A 27,120-nucleotide genomic window follows, 5' to 3' on the forward strand; every position below is an offset into this window, starting at 1 on the left:
AACATAGAATCACCATGTGATCCGGCAATCCCACTTCTGGGGTATAAATCCAAAAGAAGTGAAAGCAGAATCTTGAAGAAATATTTGCACACCCATGTTCACTGCAGCATTATTCACAATAGCCAAGAAGCAAAAGCAGCCCAAATGTCCATTGACAGATGAATGGATTAAAAAAATTGGCATGCATGTACAGTAGAATATTATTCATCTTTTTAAAATAAGAAAATCCTGTTATATTCTACAACATGGATGAAACTTGTAAGCTAAGTGAAATAAGCCAGTCACAAAAGGACAAATACTGTATGATTACACTTATATGTAATATCTAGAGTAGTCAAAATCATGGAAAGAGTAGAATTGTGGCTGACAGGGAATGCGGGGGGGGGGGAATAGGGAGTTGTTCTATGAATATGGAGTTTCAGTTTTTAAAGATGAAAGAGTTCTAGCTAACTGCTATACAACAGTGTGAATACTGTTAACATTACTGAGCTGTATATTTAAAAATGGTTAACATGGTAAACTATTATTTGTTTTTTGCCAAAATTAAAAATGAAAAATAAAGCCAAAAAACCTCACTGCCTGGCATGGGGCATCTGTTAAAAAAATAAATAAAAGGAATAAACTCTCTCCTCCTCAAGGCTGATAACATGGCTTTACAATCAGATATGAGAAGCGACTACAGAAACAACTAAATGTTTTGTAATTACTCAGGAATAAGGAGTCCAATATTAATCATGCCAAAACAAAAACTACTGAAAAAGAGGGAGGAGATTTTTTTCTAAAGTTCAAATGAAAAAAAAAAAAAAATACTGAATAACTCATTCATAGGCCGATTTGTTCAGTTACCTACATTTTTGTAGCTAACTTAGTCTGGGTGTTACTCAAAATGAGGTCACCTTGTAAAAGCAAAGTGTGTAGAAGACACCACCTTCTCATAATTTTTTCTTGGTTAAAACTGCCTCCATAAGGACTGAGTAGGTAAAGATTTGTGCTGTTTATAGTCTGGCATGGTAGTTCAGAAACTGTTTGGTTTGGATCCAAAATGACTTTTTAGAAATTACTGATCTTCTCCATCTGCTGCCATCCCCTTGGGCTCATATACACACACACACACACAAATGTAAAATCCAAACACCCCCCACAACTCCAAATTTCTAAGCGTGAAGGTCACATTGGATAATACGTTATATTAAGGGGTTGGCAGAAGGCAAATTACACAAATGAATGGGGGAATTCAGAGAAAACAAATGATTTATCATCATTATGAAAATCTAGTCACCTACTAAGCTATCCAATATAGTAGCCGATAGCCACATGAGACAATTTAATTAGAAATATGGTAGAAAATTCAGTTCCTCAGACACATAGCTACATTTCAAGTGTCCAAAAACCACATGAGCTAGAGGCTACCCTATTGAACAGCAGAGATATAGCATATGACATATATGTATAAGATATGAAATATATGATATATTATCATCATCATTCTATTGTATAGTGTTGAAAACTAGGCATCCAGTCTGTGGTGTGCGTGCCAAATATGAATGCTTACTGAGTTACTGATTTAAAGACCTCGTCCCTTTTTCATATCATTCTTGACTTTTCATCACATTAAAAAATGAACATTTCTTTCTGTTATATTACATTTTTGATTAAGATAATGTTGTTTTGTTTCACTGACAAGGATCCATGCAATGAAAATAGAAAATATTTTGTGGAGGGAGGGGGACAAGATGTCTGACTTTATGCAACTGGGAAGTGCCTCTCCCACCAAGAGAAACCAAAGTATCAAGTAAACCATCGCGATCTCTTGAGCGGAAAAACTGAGTGCTGATAGAAGGGTGATATAGACATTGAGGTGGAAGAGGAAGTTGGGAACCCTGCATGGAGTTGCCAAGCACTCCAGGCCTTAAATAGGTCGTGAGGAAGTGGTGAGCGAAGGAACTGCAAGGCAACACTTTCCTGCTGTGGACCTCCAAGATCCTAGCTACAAGAGCTCCCACCATCCTCACAGATATTTGGATTGGCAAGGGGAGCTGCCCAGAGAGTAGACAGAGGCAGAGTTTGAACCTGCATGGAGCCCAGAAGGTTTTGCAGGGGGGCAGCTGCAGCAAAACACGACCATCAACAACCATTTCCCTGTGGCTCTAACCTCTGCTGACCACCAAGGCCAGGAGAGAGCAGGGCTATCTTTCCCATGAGACCAGGGTGACTCTAATCTGCCATGCCCCTTTCTCTGCCGGCCCCTCCCAAGTCTTCTGGCTGGCTGCTCCCATAAAAAATCTGTGCCATATACATAGCACAGATTCCACTGCCCCTCCTGAGTGCTTTGCTGGTGGCCTAGGAGCACTTCAGCCCCCCTGCACAGCCTGTGCTCAACCCCAAGAGGTCAGAGGACAAAGCCATAGGTCTGGTCCCAATCCCCCAGAGTTCGGACACACAGCTGGGGAATATCCAACTGAGATCTGTGGCCAGAGCTAGATTGGGGTAAGAGCCCCTACTCTCCAAACACTGAGAAGTATAAGGTGCGGGTTCGTGGGCTGGAGGAGGAGCAGAACGTGCTTCCGTCTGCAAGATCAGCCAGGGAAAGGTGTAGCCTGTTGGTCAGCCATAGCCTCTGCCAGAAGGAGCCCCACAACCCAGAAGAACCAACAGCTCAGCAATCTGGGTGCAGATGGAATGGGACAAAACTAGCTGGTCAGGCCAGCTACTAGGATAGACCCTGTAAGGAGATCCCCTTGTGGGAGCACGAGTGGAATGGTCCCCACAGCCATCTGCTAGGGGAAAAAAAACCCAGGCTGCAGTCACCACACCAGCGGCACACCCACAGCAACACTGCCCTGCCCAGGGATCCTCACCCTTGACCTACTGCATCAAGGGGCCACCTGTTGACATATCCCACAACCTGCTCTGACTCTGCCAAGCAAAGAGGACCAGTGGGTCCCCAGGGACCTGTGGGTCTCCTGGTAACCTAAACTTTGGCTTGGGTGACACTAAGGGAAGGGAGAACACAACCTACCAGCACCCTACTTTGGGACTAAGAAAACATGAGCATGGCACCAGTGATTGGAGGGGGCTCTCCAATACCCAGGAATGGATTTGGTGAGGAGGTTATCTCTTGCCCACCCCGTCTAACTCACCCCAGAGTACTGCTGTGAATGCACCAAAATATAAGAGGCATATGACTGACAGCCTATCTACCAGCCCTTACTCTTTTTTAAAAATTATTTTTTTTATTTATCAGCCTACATCACGCTTTTTCTAACAATTTTTTTTAATTAAAAATTCTTTCTCTTTGCCCTTACTCTTTTTTTTTTTTTTGGAGGCAGAGTCTCGCTCTGTCGCCCGGCCTGGAGTGCAGTGGCCCGATCTCAGCTCACTGCAAGCTCCGCCTCCCAGGTTTACGCCATTCTCCTGCCTCAGCCTCCCAAGTAGCTGGGACTACAGGCGCCCGCCACCTCGCCCGGCTAGTTTTTTTTTTTGTATTTTTAGTAGAGACGGGGTTTCACCGTGTTAGCCAGGATGGTCTCGATCTCCTGACCTCGTGATCCGCCCGTCTCAGCCTCCCAAAGTGCTGGGATTACAGGCTTGAGCCACCGCGCCCGGCCTGCCCTTACTCTTAAGAGCCACATACTAGATCACAGTCTTAATTAAACCACCAAACATAAATTCTTTCACCATACATCACCAGCAAAACCCAATGCAGGAATCTAGCCACAAAGAAAGATCCCGCACAGAGCCTTGACCCTCTGAAAGCACTCAGGAATGAAGTCAATCGACTATAGGTAGTATACTCCAGTCAAACCCTCAAGGGAAATAAAGAATATAAAAACAAAAAGCCCCATCCAAACAACAGCCATTTCAAAATGATAAGGCAACACCAGCCCTCTCATATGAGAAAGAATCAGCCCAAGAACTCCGATGATTAAAAAAGTCAGTGTCTCCTTACCTCTAAATAACCGCACTAGCTCCCCAGCAATGTCTGCTTCCTAACCAGATTGAAATGGCTGAGAGAGATGATAGACATAGAATTCAGAATCTGTATGGCAAAAAAAGCTCAATGAGATACAGGAGTAAGTTTAAACTCAATCCAAGGAAGCCAGTAAAATGGTCCTGGAGAGATGACATAGTAATTTTTAAAGAAAGAAACAAACTGAATTTCTGGAATTTAAAAATTCACTACAAAATTTCATAGTACAGTTGGAAGCCTAAAGAACAGAATAGACCATGCTGAGAAAAGAATCTCTGAGCTCGAAGACTGGTCCTTCAAATCAACCCAGTCAGATAAAAATTAAAAAAAAATTTTTTTTTAATGAACAAAACCTGAGAGAAACATGAGATTATGTATCGGTGGAACCACCCCCACAATATTTCAACATAGGTTCTTTTCTATTTCCCTAAGTGTCAGCCGGTCTAAGAAATAAAGGGAAAGAGTACAAAAGAGAGAAATTTTAAAGCTGGGTGTCTGGGGGAGACATCACATGTTGGCAGGTTCCGTGATGGCTCCTGAGCCATAAAACCAGCAAGTTTTCAATAGCAATTTTCAGAGGGGAGGGAGAGTACAAATAGGGTGTGCGTCACAGAAATCACATGCTTCAAGGGCAACAAAAGATCACAAGGCAGAAGGTCAGGGTGAGATCACAAGGTCAGGGCAAAACTAGAATTGCTAAGGAAGGTCCATGTCCCACTGGGCACACATTGTCACTGACAAACATCTCAACAGGGTTCAAGAGCAGAGAACTGGTCTGACTACAATTCGCCATGCTGGAATTTCCTAATCCTATCAAGCCTGGAGGTGCTGCAGGAGGCCAGGGTGTGTTTCATCCCTTATCTGCAACTGCATAAGGCAGACACCCCAGAGCAGCCATTTTAGAGACCCCCCTTGGAATGCATTCTTTTCCTAGGACTGTTAATTATTAGTATTCCTTACTGGGGAAAGAATTCAGTGATATTTCTCTTAGCTGCTTTTTGGTAATAAGAGAAATATGACTCTGTCCTGCCCAGCCCACAGGCAGCCAGACTTTAAAGTTATCTCCCTTGTTTCCTGAAAATTGCTGTTACCCTATTCTTAAGGTGCCCAGATTTCATATTGTTCAAACACACATGCTTTATGAACAATTTGTGCAGTTAACGCAGTCATCACAGGGTCCTAAGGCGAGATACATCCTTAGCTTACGAAGATGATGGGATTAAGAGATTAAAGTAAAGACAAGCATAGGAAATTATAAGAGTATTGATTGGGGAAGTGATAAATATCCACGAAATCTTTACAATTTATGTTCTTCTGTCACAGCTTCAGCAGGTCCCTCCGTTTGGGGTCCCTGACTTCCCGCAACATCTATGTAAAGAGACCAAACCTACAACTCATTGGCATTCCTGAGAGAGGAAAAGAGAGAGTAAGCAACTTGGAAAACATATTTGAGGATATAGTCCACAGAAATTTCCCCAATCTCACTAGAGAGGTAGACATGCAAATTCTAGAAATCTAGAGAACATCTGCAAGATATTATACAAGACAACCATCCAAAGACACATAGTCATTGATTCTCCAAAGTCAACAGGAAAAAAAAAAATCATAAAGGTGGTTAGGGAAAAAGGCCAAGTCACTTACAAAGGGAACCCCATCAGGCTAACAGCAGAGTTCTCAGTAGAAACTTTACAAGCCAGGAGAGACTGGGGATGTATATTCAGCATCCTTAAAGAAAAGAAATTCCAACCAAGAATTTTATATCTTGCCAAATTATGCTTCACATGGAAAGGAGAAATGAAATGCTTTCCAAACACGCAAACACTAAGGGAATTCATTACCACTAGACCTGCCTTACAAGAAGTACTTAAGGAGAGAGTTCTAAATGTGGAAAGGAAAGAATAATATCTGATACCACAAAAACACACTTAAGTACATAAGCTACAGATCCTACAAAGCAATTACATAATTGAGTCTACAAAACAACCAGTTAATAACAAAATGACAGGATCAAATCCTTACATATCAATATTAACCTTGAACATAAATAGTCTAAATGCCCCACTTAAATGGAACAGACTGGCAAGACCCAACCATCTATCTTCAAGAGACCCATCTCACATGTAACAACATCCATAGTCTCAAAATAAAGAAATGGAGAAAAATCTATCATGCAAACAGAAAGCAAAAGACAGCAGGGTAACTATTCTTACATAAGACAAAACAAGCTTTAACCAACACAGTCAAAAAGGACAAAGAAGGGCATTACATATGATAAAAGGTTCAATTCAGTACTACTTAACTATCCTAAATACATACGTACCCAACATTGGAGAATTCAGATTGATAAAACAAGTACTTCAAGGCCGGGCGCGGTGGCTCACGCCTGTAATCCCAGCACTTTGGGAGGCCGAGACGGGCAGATCACGAGGTCAGATCGAGACCATCCTGGCTAACATGGTGAAACCCCCGTCTCTACTAAAAAATACAAAAAACTAGCCGGGCGAGGTGGCGGGCGCCTGTAATCCCAGCTACTCGGGAGGCTGAGGCAGGAGAATGGCGTAAACCTGGGAGGCGGAGCTTGCAGTGAGATGAGATCCAGCCACTGCACTCCAGCCTGGGCGACAGAGCGAGACTCCGTCTCAAAAAAAAAAACAAGTACTTCTAGAAAGATATCAAATTAATAATCAAACATTGCCCCCAGAGGAACTAGAAAAACAAGAACCTCAACGCCAGCAGAAGAAAACTAAAATCAGAGCAGAACTGAATGAAGTTGAGATGCAAAAACACATACAAAAGATCAATGAAACCAAAAGTTGGTTTTTTGAAAGGATAAACAAGATTGATACCCTGCTATCTAGATTAATAAAAAGAGTAACAATACAAATAAGTAGAATCAGAAAAGACAAAGATGACATTACAGCTGATCCCACAGAAATACAAAAGATCCTCAGAGACTAACTACTAAAACATCTCCATGCACTCAAACTAGAAAATCTAGAAGACAGCCTGTGCAACACAGTGAGAACCCATCTTGACAAAATATCAGGAAGTTAGCCTGGCATGGTGGCATGCACCTATAATCTCAGCTACTCAGGAGGCCGACACAGGAGAATCACTTGAACCTAGGAGGTGGACGTTGCAATGACCCAAGATTGCGCTGCTGCACTCCAGTCTGAGGGACAGTGTGAGGCTCTGTTTCAAAATAAATAAATAAATAAATGAAAGAAAAGGAAGGAGTGTAGGGAGGAAGGGAGGGAAAGAAGGAGAGAGAGAAAAAAAGAGAGAGAAAGAAAGAAAGAAAGAGAGAAAGGAAAGGAAGAAAGGAAAAGAAAAAAATCTGGAAGCAATGGATAAATTTTTCACTGCTCAAGTTCAATTCTTATACACAAAAGGAGCATCTACATGTCATTTAGTGTTTAGAGGATTAATTTATACTCATGGATTCCACAGAGTAGTTGATGAAGAAACGACTTAAGAGCCTTTATAAAAACTTATTTTTCTTAGTTGTAAAATAGCAACCACAAGGTGAAATTGTTTTTTGTTTTTTTTTTTATAAAAACAGTAACGACAACAAAAAACACCTACTAGGGAGAAAAAAGAATAATTCCCCACTAATACAATTTAATTCTCTATTGTACTAAACTTACACATTCAGATTATAGTTTCACCTTCATTTAAAATAAGTTAATGCACTTCTGGCTGTTAGTTTGAATTGCTGAAAAGGTTTAAACTTTTCTTTTTAATTGTGGACAAGTCCAATTAACCAGTAAAAAATTTCCAACAATGCTTGTAAAATGTTTCACCCATAAACCAATTTCCTCAAGATGTAAGCAAGTTGTGGAAAAAAGAAAACCAATGAAAGCATGGTGAACATGGTAGCTTCAATAAAAAAAAAAAAAAAAAAAAATCAAACTATGAAGCTTAGCCCATGTTTGATTTCAAGAAATGCTTATAAGCAGAACACTACTGACCTCTTGTGTATCAAGAATGTAACATAATGCAAGTGCCAAAAATGGTACCTCCTAAAACTACTGAAAGACAAGGTTTAAGTAGCTTGTTTTCCCAACCAGGTAGGGAACTGTTAGAGCAGAGGATACCTGCCTGAGTGCCTTTACATGTTTGTTGTCTCAAAACTTTTTACTGAATAAAGCTGATTATTTTGATTTTTGATTGTTGCTGAAAATATATAGCAGATAATACAACAAATTAAAGTAATAAATTTAGGACTTTTAAAAACTCTCATTTATTTTGGTGAGCCTAAAAAGCCAAACTTGAAGAGTTTCCATTTTAGTGCTGACCATCCAATCTGTCCTGTCTTCAAATGCAGAAGTGCTTAAAACCAGCAAAGGCAAAACAAGTTAGGACTTTACTGCCTTAGCCTTACACTACACTGCTTGAAGCAGTCTTTTAATCTGTTAAGTGACCTACGAACATAATCCCAGCAGTTTGGGAGGCTGAGGCAGACGGATCATGAGGTCAGGAGATCGAGACCATCCTGGCTAACACGGTGAAACCCCGTCTCTACTAAAAATAAAAATAAAAATAATTAGGCGGGCGTGGTGGCGGGCGCCTGTAGTCCCAGCTACTCGGGAGGCTGAGGCAGGAGAATGGCGTGAACCCGGGAGGCGGAGCTTGCAGTGAGATCACGCCACTGCACTCCAGCCTGGGCAACAGAGCGAGATTCTGTCTCAAAATAATAATAATGATAATAATAATAGTTTGTGGTAAATCTTTGTTTGCCATCAGATTTCATCCAAGTTTTCTCTGCTTGATAAATATTCCACTTGAAAGACCCAATCTGATGGTACAGGTAAGGAAAGATATAGCTAAATCTACAGTCTTTGGTTTTCTGATTTAGAACACTTTCTCCCCTCCCCTACTCCAAGAACAGACCTAAAAAGTAGAAGAATAAAGATGTTCCACTTTTAATGCAGAAATGTAGACAATTAGCTAGTTAATACTGTCAGTTGTACCTGCCCACCACCTCAAAACAAGCTACATTCTTTAAATGTTGTAAGCAACTTCTAGTCATATTTACGCACATCAGCTTACACCCTATATGTGTGAAAAGCAGGATATTCTTTCAGCATCAACTTGTGATTTCATAATTGTTGAAATTCTTTAAATGAATAAAGAGTTATAGACTGCTTTTGTGACAATAAAATCAAACTATAATTGGGGAGCCAGATAATATTGCCTTTTCTTGCCAAAATTTTAATTTATACTTTTTAGTAGAAAACATAACACATTTCTCATTCATTTAACTAATTAATCCAAATGAAAAAAGTGAAGTACTATAATCACAGGTATACTAATAAAACACTTTTACAAAGATATTCAGAAACATTTGCAGCAGGTTTTATAAGACTCTGATATAAAACAAAGTAAAATAAAACTTTTGAATTGGCAAAATTCGTTTACCTAGCCTAAACTGCTTCAAAGAGGCATTTGCACTTCTTGTCCTGGCTTCATAAAACAAAGTAAAATAAAACATTTTGAAATTTCAAAATCAGTTTACCTAGCCTAAATTACTTCAAAGAGGCACTTGCACTTCTTGTCCTGGCTTAAAAACAAACCCTGAAATTACTTTCTTTTATCCAAATCAATTGACCATATTAGCTAATCTGCATAAAGTCTATGAGGATACGTTTTGATAAATGCTATAAACACAAAATTAAGACAAATCTGACAGCTATTGTCAGATATGTAGCACATTTAGAAGGGCCTTTGTTAATAAAATGCCTCTAATGTATCCAGAGGTATAGATTTCAAAGGGCAAGTCTGTATCTGTTGCACATCTGATTCTCACAGCATTCACGAAAGAGGAGACAATGATGTTCCCATTTCACTGAAAACTAAGGTGACTTGTTTAAGGTCATATAGTCCATATTCGATAAAGACATTTATCGAAGGCCTTAGAATACAGAGTACAGGGCTTCCTGTTGGTAGATTTACCTTCTTAACCACACGGAGATGTGATCCAAGCATCAAAACAAGTGTGAGTCCCTTCAGGTCTGGAAACTACTCCAGCCATAACAGGTGAAGAGCAGAGTCAGCTCAAGATTTGTCATAGGCTACACAATTTACAGTAAAACACTGGGAAAAGAGGAAGCTGATGCGAGGAAGAGGGAAGAATGATTTGAAAGATTATAAAATGGCAAAGTTCCTCCAAAACCTATAATAAGCTAAAACAAACTGAAAAAAAAAAGGTCTTAGTTGGAAAGCCAATATTCAGACCAAAGGAGAGGGTGCGAGGAGATGTACAGGAGGAAAGCAGGAAATTATCCATCTTAACAGCTCAAAGGATTTGGCACATATCTAGGTTATCTGAATAATCTTGAAATTTCTTTGAGGTAGACAAATGTTAGGAATAAGTTGAGTTCATGTAAAACAAAAAAAAGAAAGAAAAAGAAAAAAAAAGAGAAGGAAGCTCTACAATCCTTGGTTATTTGTAAAAACCTCTTTTAGTAAAGTGCTTAGATGCCAGCCATTTTATTCCTACATTTAAAGGCTGATTGACGTTAAGTATCTTATAGGTAATGGACAAAAGCCAAGTTGGGCTTTAACAAAAGCTTAAAGCCTACCAAACTTTACAGTACGTTTCTAACTTTTTATACCTTCTTTACATGGAAATTACTGTTTTCTCCTCCTTGTCCCTTGGTAAGTTCTTCCTGTTTTCAAGTCTGAGCTCAAATTAACTTCTGCGAAGTATCCATGACTCCCTCAGTCAAATGCAGCGCTCCTACTCCAAAAGTCCCACTATGCTCCAAGGTCGCTTTTGCTGTGTTGTGACTGTTTGCCCGCTTGTCTCCCCACTGGACTGGAAGCTACTCAAAAGGCAACCCTGCTTCTTCATTTTTATGTCGTCAAGACACAGCACTCTGTGGGTACTCAAATTAATCAATAGTTCATCCTATTTACAATCTCTCAAGCAGCTCATTTTATGTTAGTTGCACAATCTGGAGGTCTGGAGTTCTTCACATGAAATTTAATAAATTATCCTGCAAGCTCATTTTTATTCCCATTTTTTTACCCAGGGACAATCAGTCTACCAGGGCAAATAATGAGGTTGCGACCTTAGTCCCTCTTCCTAACCTCACTTTTCAGTTACGTTCCTTTCATTAAAATGTCCTTATACACTTACAAATAAAACTAAGTCCCAAGAGGGCAACAAAATATATGATTCTTAATGATATAAAAACAAATCTTTCTGATACTAGATCTTTTATACTAGAAAAGTAAATTCTTGTGCTTGAACATCATTTTTAAGCAGTTAGTGAATTTGAGAATCTGAACTGCCACTTGAAATATTCGCAGGAAAGAAACATTATGAACCAAATGCAGGAACATAGCTATTCAAAGGGACATATTTTTGTACTTGTTTTGCTCCAATTTCTGCTACATAGACCGCTCCAGTCTTTTTGTCGACTTCCAGGAGATGTGGCAAAACCTGATCTGCTAGTTGGATTGTGCTGATCACAGAACACTCCCCAATGCTTCCCACCGGGGGTGCTGCGACAACTGAGAGCCTGCTAAGATTCAGCTGGGCCACAATCAAGTAGTTCCCATCAGGAGTAAATCTAAGGAGAAAGACATTTAACATAATAAATGTCTGTGAAACAAACATAAGGTTTTTTTTTTTTTTTCAACATTTTAATCCCCTACTGTGCCAAACAACAGTAGGCATCTACTTGCTGAATGATTCTTTTAAGGAGAACTTGAATTTCATCTAATTCTGTTTATGAGGGAATAAGATGTCCCTGATGGTAAGCAAAGCAAAAGATTAGCTTAAAGTTTTTAAAAGTATCAATATCATAGTCCACAAAATGAAACTAATGAAGAACTGCCATTAGGCTGGGTTTGGTTTTGTCCTGTGTTTAAAAATTTACCAAGTAAAGGCTAGAGGAGAGGTCTAGCATGTTATTTTTTGTGTTCACTTTTTCTCGGATCTGAAAATCTCGGATATCAAATTTCTCTGTATATTTCCATTTTCCCCTGATTCAAAATTAACAATAAACATTTTAAACTTTCAGCTAGCTATTCAGAGAAGTGAGATATGTACACTAACTAAAACAAGCATTTTGCAATAAAATGAAACAATTACCTGACTGAAGAAGGTCCCTCTTCTGTGAAACAATTATTCCATGCTCCTAACCACTCCCCAGTGTCTTTATCAAATACTTGGATTCTTTTATTTCCTCGGTCAGCAACCCACACCTGAGAAACACACACAAAAAGTCAATTGAAAAATATCCATAATATGAGGAAAAAAAAGGGAAAAGAATATTTATTTTCACTAGTTTCACATACACTATCTCACTTAAGAGGATTCCAAAGAAGGTAGTATAAGTCCCATTTTCAGATGAGGAAAAACTAAAGTTCAGAAAGGTTACCTTCTCTGAAGTGAGCTTACAAGCGGAAGAGGCACAACCCAAAGCCGTCTTAACCCAAAGCTTATAATACTCTGTCTACTGTTCTAAATGTGTGAATAACTAAAAAGCTGGAGTATTCTACCATAATGCAGGGGATCAGTAGATAATGAAAAGTGACAACATTCATTCATTCCTTTAACAAGCATTCATTTTTCAATGAGTGCTACTGGCTTGTCAGCTCCTGGGCCAGGCAACGTGACAAAGAAAAGCAGCCTTACTTCTCAAGAGCTCAAGATAGCAGGATGTGAGGTATTCATTCAGATTGCAGTATCATTAAACCCATACCTGCTATTACCAAGATATGTACAGAGTGCTGAACGAACTAAAGAAGAAGCTTGAGATATTTTAGCAACACATAAAGAACGGTAATAGGTTTAATTTAGATTTGTTATACACTGTAATGGGTTATTAAGGAACTTGTTATAAGACAAGAAGTGAGATGCATTGTAAATGACATTTCATGGCTACATGCATGCAACTTAAAGCATAAAAGGAAATGGTTTTTGATGACTTATGGCCAGGGTTGTAGAGAGGTATGAAATAATGCACTGGGAGTGGGTCAGTCCTCTTTACTTCTACGTCCCTGCTTTTGGTTCTTTGGATTTCTTGGGTTTGTGGATTGAGAGATTATTTCTTCAGCGGTAACCCTGACTACAACTTCATCAATGTGTGTGAATTTTGGTAGCCACTGAATTCATCTCCAATCAGAAACAAATCAAAACTCACTACACCATTTAAGAAACGTTATTGATGCCAAAATAAAGCAGTTTCTCAAGGTCTTTTCCTGATCTATGATCCTTTATTAAGGATGGGTTTTCTTAAAGATTTTGAGATTAGTATACCAGATAAATGACCAAGGAAGAAGTACAGTTTACACCCTAGGATGGAATGATACTTTAGATTGTAGTATCATCTTTCCTGCTCAACATTCTGTGAATTTTGATTATGGGAACTCCTGTTTAATACATAACAAGAAGTCTGGAACTGACTAACCTTTCATATAGGGTCGTGGTGATGATTAAATGAGTTAATTATGTAAAATACTCAGAACAGAATTGCTATTGTTATAAAACAATTGTGTTATAATTGACACTCTTTATCACTCAGGAACGCCAGAGTACCCCCATCAGATGATTTCCAAGGCCTTTTAGAAGGGTGTTCCTCACCATGATGAATTTACCTGGGTCAAGGTTTTGCATGCTCTGAAATTTGATTCTTTTTTTGTAGCACACAATGAGTCACCCAAGCTCAGAAGGATAATGTGCAAAAGTTTAAACTTTCCAGTTCCCAATTTACATACAAAGTTCACATGGTTGATTAACGTCTTATGGCAGATCAGAAGATTTAATGATCAAAACATTCTCATTTCTGTCAATCAATTATGATTAGGAAGCCAAGTCATAATTAGAAGTTTGTTTGCTGAGCACTGAATCGGAAGTAGAAATGGATTAAATGCCTAATGGTATGAAGGCAAGCAGCCTAATGTATCCATTGTGTGTCAAGACATTTAGTCATTTAATAAATAAATATGACTATGTACTAAGCACTAAGAAATAAAGCAAAAGAGATTCAGTAAGCACTCTCAACAGCCTAACATCTATTAGGGGAGACAGACAAATGATCATAATATAGCATGATAGCTACTATGATAGGAAGTACAGGCTGCTATAGGAAAAGGAGGAGAAACTAATATACAAATTTTTTGGTGGGGGTTTTGTTGTGAAAAGGTAACCTCAAAGAAGTGAGATCTATGCTTAGAAGTTGAGTAAAGGCAAAAGAGATAGTAGTGAGTAGGGCAGAAAAGAGAGAATTGATTGAAATTTGTTGGCTAAAGTTTTCTGTTCCCTAAACAAAGTGGAGCTAGTGAGAACAAGAGTTTGCCTAGGTGACTCTTTTTCAAACTTCCAAGATTAACCTCTCCCACTCCACTTTAGATCAGCACTTTTTTCTTGAGAAGTGAAAAGATATTCAAACACTTTTAGTGGAGTTTTCCCAGTAAGCAGGCAACTTTGTCTTTCAGGTAACTTTAAGTTCAGATCCATTATTTGTTCCTTCTATCCTTTTAAATGGTACAGGAAATCCATTTTGCTCATTTCTAAATATTTGGGGAACCCCCTCACTATACAACTCAAACATTTGTAAGGGAGTATGTGTACACACCCAGCCCCAGAGTAATTACCCAGACATACCCACTAACACACGTCTCCACATGCCCACACATGTATACCACAATCTATATATACATGCCCAGACACAGACACACACACACACATACACACACAGAGACACATGCACAAACATATTCAGATGCATAGTCCCAGATACAATGACACTGTATTTTTACCCGACCAGCCGAATCAAGTGTAACACTGTGAGGTATGTTGAACTTAGCAGGCCCTGTCCCATTTTCTCCATGCAGCCAAAGGATCATGAAATCTATAAATGGTAAAAATATATAGTCAGAACAACAAAGAGAATGTCTCATGCATTTGCATATTTTATGAAACAGGTTACAAAGAACTATTTAATTACACCGCCGGTTCACTTGACTATGCTTTCTCGGCTTTAGTTTCTCCTCCTAAGTTGATTTTGCTTTAGGAATCAACACCATAGACTACATTTCATTGTTTCATACATAACAGATCTGCACCTCCTGATACTAGAGAGGACAGAGAAAGGGCACTCAATAAAATGCTTGCAGATGAATCAGCCTGTAGGATACTCGACTCTGGACTTCTAGGTTTCTAATTTCTACACGCTTAATTGAATAGGATACACACTTAGCTACTGAGCCCATTAGAAATTCTCATACTGTTGCCAGTTACTTTTGGAGGAATCTCCTAGCCCTTGGTGAAGAAAGTCAGCCTGTTATCAGGATCATTTATTGTGGGCAATCATACTCATCTGTTTTTCAGTTTTCTGGCAGTAATACACTTAGCTCTTTACACACCACTTCATACACAACACTTAAAACATTATACCAAGTATCAGACAAATTCAATCCAATTTATATTTTTATAATACCATAAACAATTAAGTCATGTACCTTGGGACAGTTTGATCAATCTGTTATTCAATCCTCCATCTCCATCCACAATGTAAATATCTCCTGTGTCCTCTACATATAATTCTGCTGGGTTATCAAACTGCAAAGGATTCAAACCAGTGCCTTTTTTGCCTGGAGTACCCAAGACTTGAACAAGATCACCAAAAGAACTGTATTTTTTAACAGTATGACCAAAGAATCCTATAAAGATAGATATGTACATCTCACAAATAAAACCACTATACAAACATTCAGATTTTTCAAGTAAGCTAAGAGCAAAAATTTGATAGAATTAAACAGTAATAAATAGTTGATAGACTTAGGAAATTACACATAGCAAGCACTATAGCTTCTTTGTAAATTATAGCCAAATTTGATCACGAATTAAAATCTCCATTAGTACAAAATAAGCGGATTCTAAATTCAAATAAATAACATCCCCATAATTGACTCATTATACGGGAAACTCAGAATGTTAAAGTACTGGGGTAGCATTTTCTTTTTTAATCTTTTGAGACCTTGAATAAGCATTGCTTATGAAAAGCAATCAAGAAGAAAATGTAAAGGGAACAACTCATATTTGAAACTGTTACTTTAATCATTCACATACAGATCTTAAATTTCAGTCAGTCAACAAAAACGTTCTCTAGGGTACAGATTTTTTTTTTTTTAACTGTATTTTCACCTTGTGGAGACATTCAAAATGCCACCCCTCAACTTTTCTTTGCTAAGAAGAAAATAATCTTTGTAAATCATGAGTATCTTATTTTCTCACGTTAAAATTTCTTTAAGTTAAAATTAACAAGCAAGAGCATAAAGCAGACTATTAATAAGGGAATATCATAAAGCAGTTAACATAAATCAATTTGAAGGTACATATACCAAATTAATTGATAGGTATTCAAAAGACAAACTGGATACATTGAGCTTACCAGAAAGTGAATCAGCTTGCATTACAATTCTATGTTAAATAATTTATTATTATACTTTTGGACAGTTGAGCTAAAGTTTATAGCAATAAAAAACACATAAGCCTCCAAGTTTCTAAAAACTAGCAAAAAAGACTACCAATAAAACATTTTTTTTAAAAAAATGGCTAATTTGTAGCCCTATTTTTCATTAGAGGAAATTTATTCCTTTGGGAAATAGGAACATAAAACTGTCTTCAGATCTCTGGGTAGAAAATTAGCTGTAATGGAAAAAATGAAGAGATCATCTGTGCTCTTTTTATTTCTGGGAATCACTGAAGTCCCATTTTTAAAAATCACATGAATAAAATGAACTAAAAGTAATGGTGTTTAACAGTTGGATCTTCAGGAAAAAAGTGAAAATAGACTCTCATTACAGTATTACAATTCACTCAGTGATAATCTATACATTTTTTTTGGTTGAACCAGAATCTTACTATGTAAAACACAGCATGAAATAAATGGGCCATCAGCTGAGGCCCAGAAATCTTATGGGTTCTGAGAACAGCTGCGATAATGGCACTACTTACAGAAACTGAGAACTCATTATCTCTAAAAAATGGTATCTGAATCAGCCAGGACTGCAGAACCAAGATGTCCCTGAATTCAAGAACATAACTGGGCCAAGGAATACCAGAAATAATGTCTTTATAATCCCATTTCTTCCTGAATTCCTAGGGTAATGCCAGGACATCTCAGGTATTGCCTTAAGCTACAGCCACAGGTGAATTGTTTCTCTGAACACTTTCTCCATAGCTGCCATTCAGCTGTGCTCACTTCATTTTTCAGCTTTTTTGTACTAAAAATATTTGATGGCAGGAAGATTTCAGACGTACTTCAGTCAGAATTTCAAAAACATTGACACCAATTTCTGCAATCTTTGCACTTTGAGCAACAAAGCAGTTACGATTTCACAATCTTTTATGAAAGAGAACTGGAAAAGGAAAATAAGAGTCAAGGATTCCAGTCATTGCTTTTAGAGACTGCCACTTTATTTGGCTTCAGTTTAGAGTTATTTAATCTGAGAAGAGCAACTGATGCTTTAAAGAGGAAAAGTCCCTAGACAAGTTCAAGGAAAGATCATATTAACAGCCTCCTTGTCAAATTTCTTAATTCCACAGAAGCATAATACAAAGTTTGTTAAAAACATGTGATTTCACGAATCGTTAAAGAAATTACAATTAGATTCAGCAACTCTGACTTTAAACAATACAAACAAGGACATGTGCAAAGATGCGATTTCCAGTAAGATAATTTAATAGATATTACTATACATACCACTTCCTACATCCGTGATCCAGATGGATTGTTCATATAGAGTACTGGCTGCAAATATACCATGAGGTGTGTCAACTGTGTAATTCCAGGCTCGTAGGAAATATCCATCCTCTGTGAACACTAATATCTTTGGGATGTTATCCCCTCTCTGAAGGTATACAAAAAATAACTTGTTAGGATCAGTTTTAAGGAAAGGTAATCTGTATCTTGGCGAAGAAAAAGAAATAACTGAGAATTTTACTAATATTTCAAAAACCACTTTCAAAATCTAACCAAATTTCTAAACCAAAATACTTGAAACCAACTCAAAAATAAATTGCACAATTAGCATGATATAAACGCATATGGTCAGTTACTACAGCAACACAGGAAGGCTGTTGTTTCGTGTTCATAATTTTTTTAAATCTCTATTTTACTTACTTGACCTATGTAAACCAATCCGTTGAGGGAGTCAACTGCAACACAAAATGTTGTTCCGCTAAAATATTCTGGGTGCTTAGGCCAATCCACATCCAGCCGGTAAAGAATTTTCTCAGTTCTCCAGGAAACTGCGAAAGTAAAGTTCCTCAAAACCTTAAATAAAATCAGACAATTCAGATTTAGTTTACCCTGTAGGTAAGAAAAAAGGGGGGGGAGGGGCGGGTGGTAACAGGGCTTATTGTTAAGCATGCCTTGACAATTAGAAGTTTGCCGGACAGAAATAATTCCAAAGAAATGGGCTGATATGCCTAAAGACCAACACGACCACAATAGAAGTCTGCAAATTATTTGAGGGTGTAGTAGGAGTTGGGAAAGAGGAAAATGGCGATGTAACATACACAGATTTTTAAACTCAAATTTTATAACAGTCAAGGCAGTTCGGACCCAGGTGCAAGCTTTGAGACAAGCTACTGAGGGCACCAGGGCCTGCCACCTCCATCCCACGACCGTGGCGACGCCTCCCAACAGGGCTATCCGCACACCCGACAGTCATTTCCTCACTACCCAACTCACTGGAGAGCCACAAAAACGCGAATGCAAAACCAGAAATGCAAGAAAGAAGCCAGCACCGGCTACGCAGACCCAGAATCTCGCCATGACCAGACGGGAAGCCAGGCAAGGGAGGGTCCGCAGGGGTCTGGGGGAGGACCTGACAGCCTCAGGCCCGAACGGTTTGTAGCGGCACAGAGGGTCTGCCCGGGGCCCGAAGACCCTATCTCCGGTTTCCCCTCCCTGAAGGCACGAGCTTTGAGTACGAAAGGGAACAGAGGCCAGGGCGAACGAAAATCAAAGAAGACCAGTTCCGCACTTCGTGTGCATTTCGGGGTCCCCGCCCTTATGTCAGGTGCTTCGGGCTCACCCAGTGACCACACTTTCCCGCCCGCAGGGCAGTCCGCGCCGCTGACTTCCGGCGGCCACCAAAGTATGGGCGCCCGTAGATATGCCTTAATCGCTCGCCATTTATTCTTTTTAATTCAGACGGCAAAATCAAAAGATCGCACACTCAAACATGAGGTATAGTGGGGATGACATTCAAAATAACGACAGCTAGGCTTCGGGAAGGATTTTTGCCACATCCTATTCCTGCCATCCAGGCATACGCTATGGATGCCTATGTTCCCACACCAGGACCCCACCTCTGGCTTTCAGGAAAGAGGGGCCCAAGCTGGCTGCGCAGTGTTGAGTTTACTTGGGCGCGACTGGCCCTATAGTAGGTCCCCATGAGCTGGTGGGGGCTGTAGGGGTAAGCAGGCAGGGCGCCTGGCGCTGTTGGGGCTGCGTTTTTCCGGAGTCCCCCTATGCGAGGCCGTGCCCCTCTTCGCCCGGCTCCCGGTGCTCTCCAGCCGCCGGCCCGCTCCCGGAAGCCGCAGCAGCTGGTAACAAAGAGCCTGCCGGCCCGCCTGCTGCCGGGGCCGAGGTACCCAGGAGTCGAGCGCCGCGGCTGGGGATGAGCGCGAGCCGGACCATGCGTCTGGGTTCGCGGCGGTGAGGGTCGCGGCCGGCGGCCGAGGCGCAGGTGCGGGTCGAGAGACCGGCGCCTCCCTCCCCGCCGCCCGTGGACTCCGAGTGCAGGTGTTTCTGCTCTGCCGGCCGCTCCACCTGGGCAAGCGGCTTCAAGAGCTACCTGTGGCTGCACCTGGCCCTCAGCTGCAGGGAAACGGCGCTCAGCCCCGCCGCGGAGCCCGGGTTTTTCTGCAGAACTCGGGGGACCTGGCTCTTGCCCGAGGTGCCCTGAAGCATTGTGTGAATAAGCTGGGGAAGCCTGACTGGAGTGTTTTTTCTTTCTAATAAAAAAAAGTTTTTCTGAGTCTCAGTTTTTAGAAATTTTTTTTGCGAAGTTTGCGATACTCTCTACCTCTTCGCATCCTCTCTTGCTCGTGGAGTCTTTTTCCTCCTCAACTATAAATATTTTTACTATCGGCGGAGCTGACCAGGGATGAACGTCTTGTAATTGCAAGTATAACTGTTAAAACCACGTCGGGGTAGTAGTCAAGATGGATAAAAAGTCCTTTGAAATGGTGCTGGATGAAATTAGAAAGGTAATTACACTCGATTCCAGGAATTATTTTATGAGATGAATTTTCGTGGTTTAGACTCTCTTTGAGGTACTGTGTGCAGATTGTGCAGAATGAGGATCCTAGGATTGCCAAATTGGTTTGCATTCTCACGTGTAATGGAGGAGTTTGTATCTTGATACGTTTCCAATACAAATAGAAATTAAGTTATGTTAACGCCGAATTTGAGACTCAGCGCGGTGTCGTGGGAATGATACTCAGACGGCCCTCCGTTCCAAAGCCTGCTTTACAAATCCTTAATAGCTCTGTACTTTGGGGCAAGTGGTTTAGTATTTTTGAGTTTATTGCCTCATCTTTCAGTCACACAAGAGTGACTGAAAACTAGAGGTAATACGCAGAAAGTTTCTTTTATGGTAGTTATTATGATGGGGTTTTCAAATCTAAGCATAAGGTAGAATATATTTTTTGCGTTGGCCATGCAAAATTCGTGTCCTGATGTTAAGTGTGGCATTAAGTTTAAAGTCACGTTCTTAGGAATTGGCCGTCAATACCTTGAAGTGCAAAATTTTTTCTCCTGCTTTCCAAGTTTTTGCTACTTTTTGAGGCTATTGTGTGGGTCCCATCTCCCAGAGTGAACCAGACAGCAACAATTCTGGAAGGTAGTCTTGAGCCTAACAATATCTCAAGCACAAAAATACCGAAAAGTTACTTATTTTAAAATGTAAGGACTTGATGTACCATCGTTACATCAACACACGGTGCTTTCCTTCGGCCTTCCGGGCAATTATTCTTCCTCACCTGCATACCTTTACGACCCTTGACTGCAACGGAAGAAATTGTTCCCATGTGCTCTGGTGCTTATTTCAGTTTACAAAGGTGTTACTAAAATTGTCTCTGGTCTTGCACTTTTACTTTGGTTTTATACAGCTTTTTTTTGGTTTTTCAAATTGACGTGTTTGAGTTTTCCTATTTGATTATACTGAACGTTCTTTTTTGAACAAATTCTGCTTTTGCAAATCCAATGTGTCCAATTAATTTTTGAAATAAAATGTTGGTTTGCTAACTCTATGCCTAGGAATTTGTCAGAATTTGTTCATAAGCTGATTTTTAATTACTTTTCATGAGAAAATAATTGGTGAGTCCAAGTAGACCAGCAGATTTTTTCTTTTGGAAGATACAGGGTCTCGGTGTGCATATTCTCTTCCTAGGTCATAAATATGTCACAGTAAATTCTAAAGAGGGGAATAGGGAAATTTTCCAGATACGAAAGTCCTGTTCACATGAGATGGCAACTTAAGTCTGTATTTCTGGTCAGCAGTTAAAACATGTCTTCTGCTGGCTTTGCCAAATGATTCGATACATCAGTATTGTCATGGTCTATTAAAATGGAATAAAATATTGGCATATCTAAATATGAGCATTACTGTTGATTTTTTTAAAAATTGCTCTTTGTGAATGTAAGTTTAAACCAGGTCATCTCTTGAGTATCACAGTGAGTTTATATAATAGATAATACTGATTGTTATTACTGTCATTTAAAACTAGTGGCATTTAAGAAGCCACTAGCCGAAGAACTGGGAAAGGGAGTAGAAAGGGGGAAAAAAGCAATGCTTGATTGATTACTCAAAAAGGAGGGAGTAATAACTATTAATTAGTGAGCACTTACTTTGTGAGCCTGTTTTTAAGCACTTCTCCAGTCATGATTTGTTTTGATTCTCCTTACAACCCACGAGGTGTAGGCACTGTACTTCTTACTTAAAGCTGGCGGCCTACTCTCTGTGAGGTTAACTAGTCAGCTCAAGACTCCCCAGGTGGGAAGTTAGGGGCAGTGGGTCCTATTCAAACTATGCTTGCAGAGCACCATGCTGTCCTGCCTGGGGTTACAGCTGGGCCTCTCAGGCATTGATGGAAGAATTGAGATACGACTTGGCATCAGTACAATCCAAGACTTTGTTCAGAAACTTGTATTTGACTGTGTCCGATTATTATATTGATAGTAAAACTCCTAGGAGTACATTATTTAGAATGCCTTTTTCTCCCTTTTCAGTGAATATTGAACTACTGAGCACGCAGGATACTTCAGTTGACTGGTCATAATACTTTTTCCTAGCAGAATGATACATGTGAAAAATATGATGATAATTATTTTGTAGTACAAGCAAAGGGATTAGTTCATTTTTAATGATTAGTGGCAACCGACTTAAGATAGCTGATTCCATCTCTAAGATGAGCAAATAGCTGCAGGGGAGGAGCCTATGTGATTTTAGTGAGCTCTAGATAGTACTGCATCAAAGCCACCAACTTCTCCCTCACCTGCTGAGAGATTCCATAAAGGAAAGGAACCATCACTTACTGATTACCTATTATGTGTCACATCTAATGTCCGCTATTACAGTTTTCATAGTAACTCTTTGGGGTTAGTGAATGGTGTTCCCTGTATGAGTGAGGAAGCTCAAAGGGAATTAAAATACCTCTCAAAGTCTACACTGCCAGTTTAGTGGCAGGCGCAGACAACGAATTCAGGGCTTCTTGCATTCTTATATCCCTATAGAAATACTGAGAGCCTCAACTAGACCTTGTCTTATTCTTGCGTCCTGTCACTTAGCACATAGATATTCAATAATTGATGAGTAACAACATCTGATATGTTTAATCTTAAAAATGACAATATGATTGGATTTGGAATGTTTTGAAACTATTTACGTATCTAGGAATTCTAAATGTAACGCGTGCTAATGTTGAATCATGTCTATTACAATTGTATTCCCTTTCCTTGTAGAAGCGGGTAGGGAAGCCCAGCAGATCTTCCTGCTTGCTCAGTGTGTCCCTCACAGTAGGGAACCTGGAAAGGTGGAAGGAAGGGCCTCTCACCACAGTGACCTTAGTTCCTCTGCATGACAGGGCTGAAGCAGACCTGCCCCTGTTGAGTTGCTTAGGCAGTTTTGATAGATGCTTATTACTGTGCTGTTTCCGTATATTAATGCTGTTTTACTGTGTGTGTGTGTGTGTTTTTTTTTTAGGCTGTTTTGACAGAATACAAATTAAAAGCAATTGAATATGTGCATGGATACTTTTCTAGTGAACAGGTATTCCTCATTATTTGTTTAAACAAAGCCTTCTTTTTATACCAATGTTCTGGTTAATGTCTGCTGGCCGAATTCAGAATTGCTTTTACCTTTTTGCTGTATTTATTCAGGAACTCGAGAAGCTCTCAGTTTTGGCAGAAAACTTCACAGAATTTATAATTCAGGGACTAAGCACCTCTCCACTTTCACCCCAATTCCTATTTTAAAATGATTTTAAATATAGGATCTTAAAGCAATTCAAAGTGTTTATGGTTCTGGCACAATATCAAAGGTTTAGAAACTTGTAATGGTAAATTTACCCAAATTTTTATAGTTACATGTAAGACAATTACAAAATTCATCACGTAATATAAAAGAAAATGTGAACAAATAATGAAATGTTTTTATATGAAGCCACTAAATAAAAATTTCAACAGTAAGAAAAATACACAGTGTTATTAATAAGTAGTTGCTGTAACTGCCGGATTATTAACATTTTAAGCGTGATGGTTTAGTGAAAACTCCCATTCCACCTTAGGGCAGTTTGCTAATTAAAATAAATGTGTGTCACACACGCAAGGGGGCATGTTTCTGAGGGATAGTTGGAAAATTCTTGATAGAGAAATCAGGCATAAATATTAATAAGAATGTCTGGAGAACAGCTCAGGGAAAGGATGGACAATAAATTATGTATTGAGTTAATAAATGCTCCAATTGAGTTAGTAAATGGTCCAACTTTTCATTGGTTTCTCAAGAACTTCAAACCTTGAAAGCATGAATGACCTTAAGCCTATAGAAGTTCTGCCCACTAAATTCTCAAAAGCTCCTTTATGATTTGCACTTGTTGTCTTTATGTCAGTTTTTCAGCTTTCCCATTGCTTTACAAAGTTACTTTATGCTCTTAAAAATTTAAATGTTTTGGCCAGGCACAGTGGCTCACACCTGTAGTCCCAGCACTTTGGGAGGCCGAGGCAGGCGGATTACTTGAAGTCAGGAGTTCAAGACCAGACTAGCCAACATGGTGAAACCCCATCTCTACAAAAATACAAAAATGAGCCGGGCATGATGACTGGTACCTGTAATCGAGAATCACTTGAACCCAGGAGGCGGAGCTTGCAGTGTGCCAAAATCGCACCATTGCACTCCAGCCTGGGTGACAGAGCAAAAGTTTTGTCTCAAAAAAAAAAAAATTTAAATGTTTTAAAAAGATTTATAATTTCTTACAGCTAATAGCATTTTTTTCTTGTGTGTATGTGATGTACCACCCTGAGTGATGTTTCCATTTTGCTAAAGTCATTACAAAGTTTATTAAGCCTACTTTCTAAATGAGCTTATTGTATTAAAGATTTTTCTTTGTATCTTAGATATGGTGGCTTGTAAAATTTTATGGTTGGTAAAATATAGCATTTATTAGATATTAAGAATATTATTTCCATCAAAATTTTAAGGACATACACTTTTATCAAATTAATTGGAAAGTATACATAATACTTATTTGCTATATATGTTTCTCTTTATAAGGAGTAAAAATTTTTTTTTTTTTTTAGCGTATTTTCGGGAACTGTCTTCTTGTATCACTTTTTTCCCCCTTTGGAGCATCTTTTGAGGCAGTGAAACAGGGTGGTGGTGATCATGCTGAGACCTCAGTGTCCTGATCTTTATGCCCTGTGTTCACCGCTTACTGGCTGTCTCATAATGCTTCCCTCATTTGTTTAAAGTTCTTAGGTGGTAGTGGGAGCTGGTCTGAGCTGCACAGTCTGAGCTCTCAAATGATGTATCATTTAGGGGCTGCTGGAGTGTAATTCATGTTGATTCTTGACATTCTTAAGGGACTAGATTTATGATTTGAGTTTATGTCCTCCAGATTCCAGTTGAAAGACCTACCAGGACTAAAGTTAGTGGGCCTACACTCAAACCTACCACTGTGCCCTCGTGAGTGCTCTTCTCCCCTCACGTTGGAAGGTTTTCCATTCACAGTCCATCTTTATATCCCTAAGCCGACATTTGATCTCCGTCTAGTACTTTGAACCCTCCTTTTCTTATTAGGATACTTTGTTTTTTCTGTATTGTATATTTTTCTTTCTTTCTAGACCAGTGCTGTCTAGTAGAACTTTTTGTGATGGTAGAAATGTTCTCTCCTGCAGTGTGCATTATTGTAGTTATCAGCCTCATGTAGCTCTTGAGCACTTGAAACGTGGCTTGTGTCACTAAGGAACTGAATTTTTAAATTTTATTTGATTGTAAGTGATTTAAGGTTACGTAACCGCGTGTCGCTATTCTATTAGCACAGTTTTCAGACTTTAGTGCCACCTGTATCACCTGGGCCTGGGCTGCACACGTTGAATTATAATGTCAAGTACTGAAATAAATCTTACAAAAATATTTGCAAACATGCTGTCTTTAGAGCTGTTAGTTCTTTGTTTTCAGGTGGTTGATTTGCTGAGATATTTTTCCTGGGCCGAGCCCCAGTTGAAGGCAATGAAAGCATTACAGCATGTAAGTAACTTATTTTTTCCTTTAGAACATAGAATTTAAGTATTTTTAACTCTCCCAGTTGTCTATACTTTATTTCAGTTGTAATTTATTTGCATTAGAAAAGCAAACTCTAAGCGTTATTGTACTTTGATTCAAAATAGCTATGTTAAAAAATTAACATTTTCCAAACTGTACATTTGAATTGTATGCCACAGTGTCCTGATTGGCAAGTTAGAGGAAAACGTCACCGGCAAGCAAAATATAGGATTTGAATTCTTAATTGTTTTTTGCACTTCTGTTTTTTAATATCTATCTTCACCATCTTTCTATTTAGTCTTAGAAGAGTTAGTACTGTCCAAATAAATTTTCAGTGATGATGGAAATTTTTATATCAGCACTGTCCATTATGGTAGCCACTTGAATATGCCTCATCTGAGGAACTATATTTAATTTGATTTAATTGTAATTAGTTCAAATAGGTACATGTGCTTAGTGGCTACTATATTGGATAGCACAGCTCTAGAACCTAGGTCAGCAGGAGCATCTAGATCACACAGGAGTATCTGGCTGTGTAGGAAGATTTTTGAAGCAATATCAGGCCTGGGTATCTTCAGTGGAATCAATTTACAGATCCTTGACTTTCTAAACTGATGAGCCTAGGAAAGTATCTGGGTCTGTTAGTGCTACTTTCTGATCTCCTCTTTAATATTTGCTTTTTTACTGCTTTACTAAAGAAAGAGTTACCGCTCCTGTTCTCTGGGGGTGAAGATGTTTCTCCAGGTTCCAAAAAGACAGTGCTTTGCTCTTGAGAGGGAGAGCAAAGCAAAGAGGCTCATAAGAAATACTGATAAGGGGCTCGGGGTGGTGGCCAAGCCTGTAATCCCAGCACTTTGGGAGGCTGAAGTAGGAGGATCACTTGAGGCCAGGAGTTCTAGACCAGCCTGGGCAACGTAGCGAGACCCTGTCTCTACAAAAATATAAAAACTTTAAATTAGCTGGGTGTGGTGGTGTGCTCCTGTAGTCCTAATTACCCAGGAGGCTGAGGCAGGGGGAATATTGATGAGGGCTTTGCTTTATTTTATCAGGACAACAAACTCATAACAAAACTCTGAGGCCTGCTTGCCTGTTTCCCTGCCTTAGACTTAAAATTCAGAGGTGAGAAGGGTTTCACAGGGACAACTCAATACACTTACTTGAATTAAATTAAGTCTGACCTTTTCTAACAAAGTCAGTCTGATTTGATTGTTCTCTCACTGAAGACTGATTTCACCAATTAGTTTACCTGATAAATATTTCCGTAAATTAAATGAGCTAAATTAGTAGTTTCAAAGTTCTTACAGCTATATAAATGTATTTAAGAAAATCGACTTTTTATGAGTATTTAAACTTCT

At 39.2% G+C, this 27,120-nt stretch overlaps 2 protein-coding genes across 5 annotated transcripts in view; one reads left to right on the top strand and one right to left on the bottom strand.

The window, feature by feature from the left end:
• Positions 1 to 9,122: 9,122 nt before the first annotated feature.
• Positions 9,123 to 19,098, bottom strand: NHLRC3 (NHL repeat containing 3). The gene is made up of 7 exons (XM_033234607.1): positions 18,688 to 19,098; positions 18,115 to 18,267; positions 17,695 to 17,842; positions 15,449 to 15,649; positions 14,747 to 14,838; positions 12,075 to 12,187; positions 9,123 to 11,550 (listed from the first exon to the last, which is right to left on the bottom strand). Exons 1-7 carry the CDS (start codon positions 18,769 to 18,771, stop codon positions 11,298 to 11,300), a joined length of 1,044 nt encoding a protein of 347 aa, XP_033090498.1. The 5' UTR covers positions 18,772 to 19,098; the 3' UTR covers positions 9,123 to 11,297.
• A 223-nt stretch (positions 19,099 to 19,321) lies between these two features.
• The window catches only part of PROSER1 (proline and serine rich 1), a 29,152-nt gene continuing 21,353 nt past the window's right edge, over positions 19,322 to 27,120 (top strand). Inside the window, exons 1-3 of one of the 4 annotated variants that reach the window (XM_033234568.1) lie at positions 19,322 to 20,213; positions 23,210 to 23,275; positions 25,682 to 25,750. In XM_033234568.1, coding sequence (XP_033090459.1) covers positions 20,169 to 20,213; positions 23,210 to 23,275; positions 25,682 to 25,750 — 180 coding nt within the window. In that variant the 5' untranslated portion in view covers positions 19,322 to 20,168. Of the gene's footprint in view, positions 20,214 to 23,207; positions 23,276 to 25,681; positions 25,751 to 26,814; positions 26,885 to 27,120 lie in introns of those variants that run through there. The other 3 variants (XM_033234576.1, XM_033234593.1, XM_033234585.1) reach the window with 3 other exon arrangements.

The sequence above is a fragment of the Trachypithecus francoisi genome, unplaced genomic scaffold (assembly GCF_009764315.1).
Source record: "Trachypithecus francoisi isolate TF-2019V2 unplaced genomic scaffold, Tfra_2.0 Contig01461, whole genome shotgun sequence".
In the NCBI taxonomy this organism is placed as follows: domain Eukaryota; kingdom Metazoa; phylum Chordata; class Mammalia; order Primates; family Cercopithecidae; genus Trachypithecus; species Trachypithecus francoisi.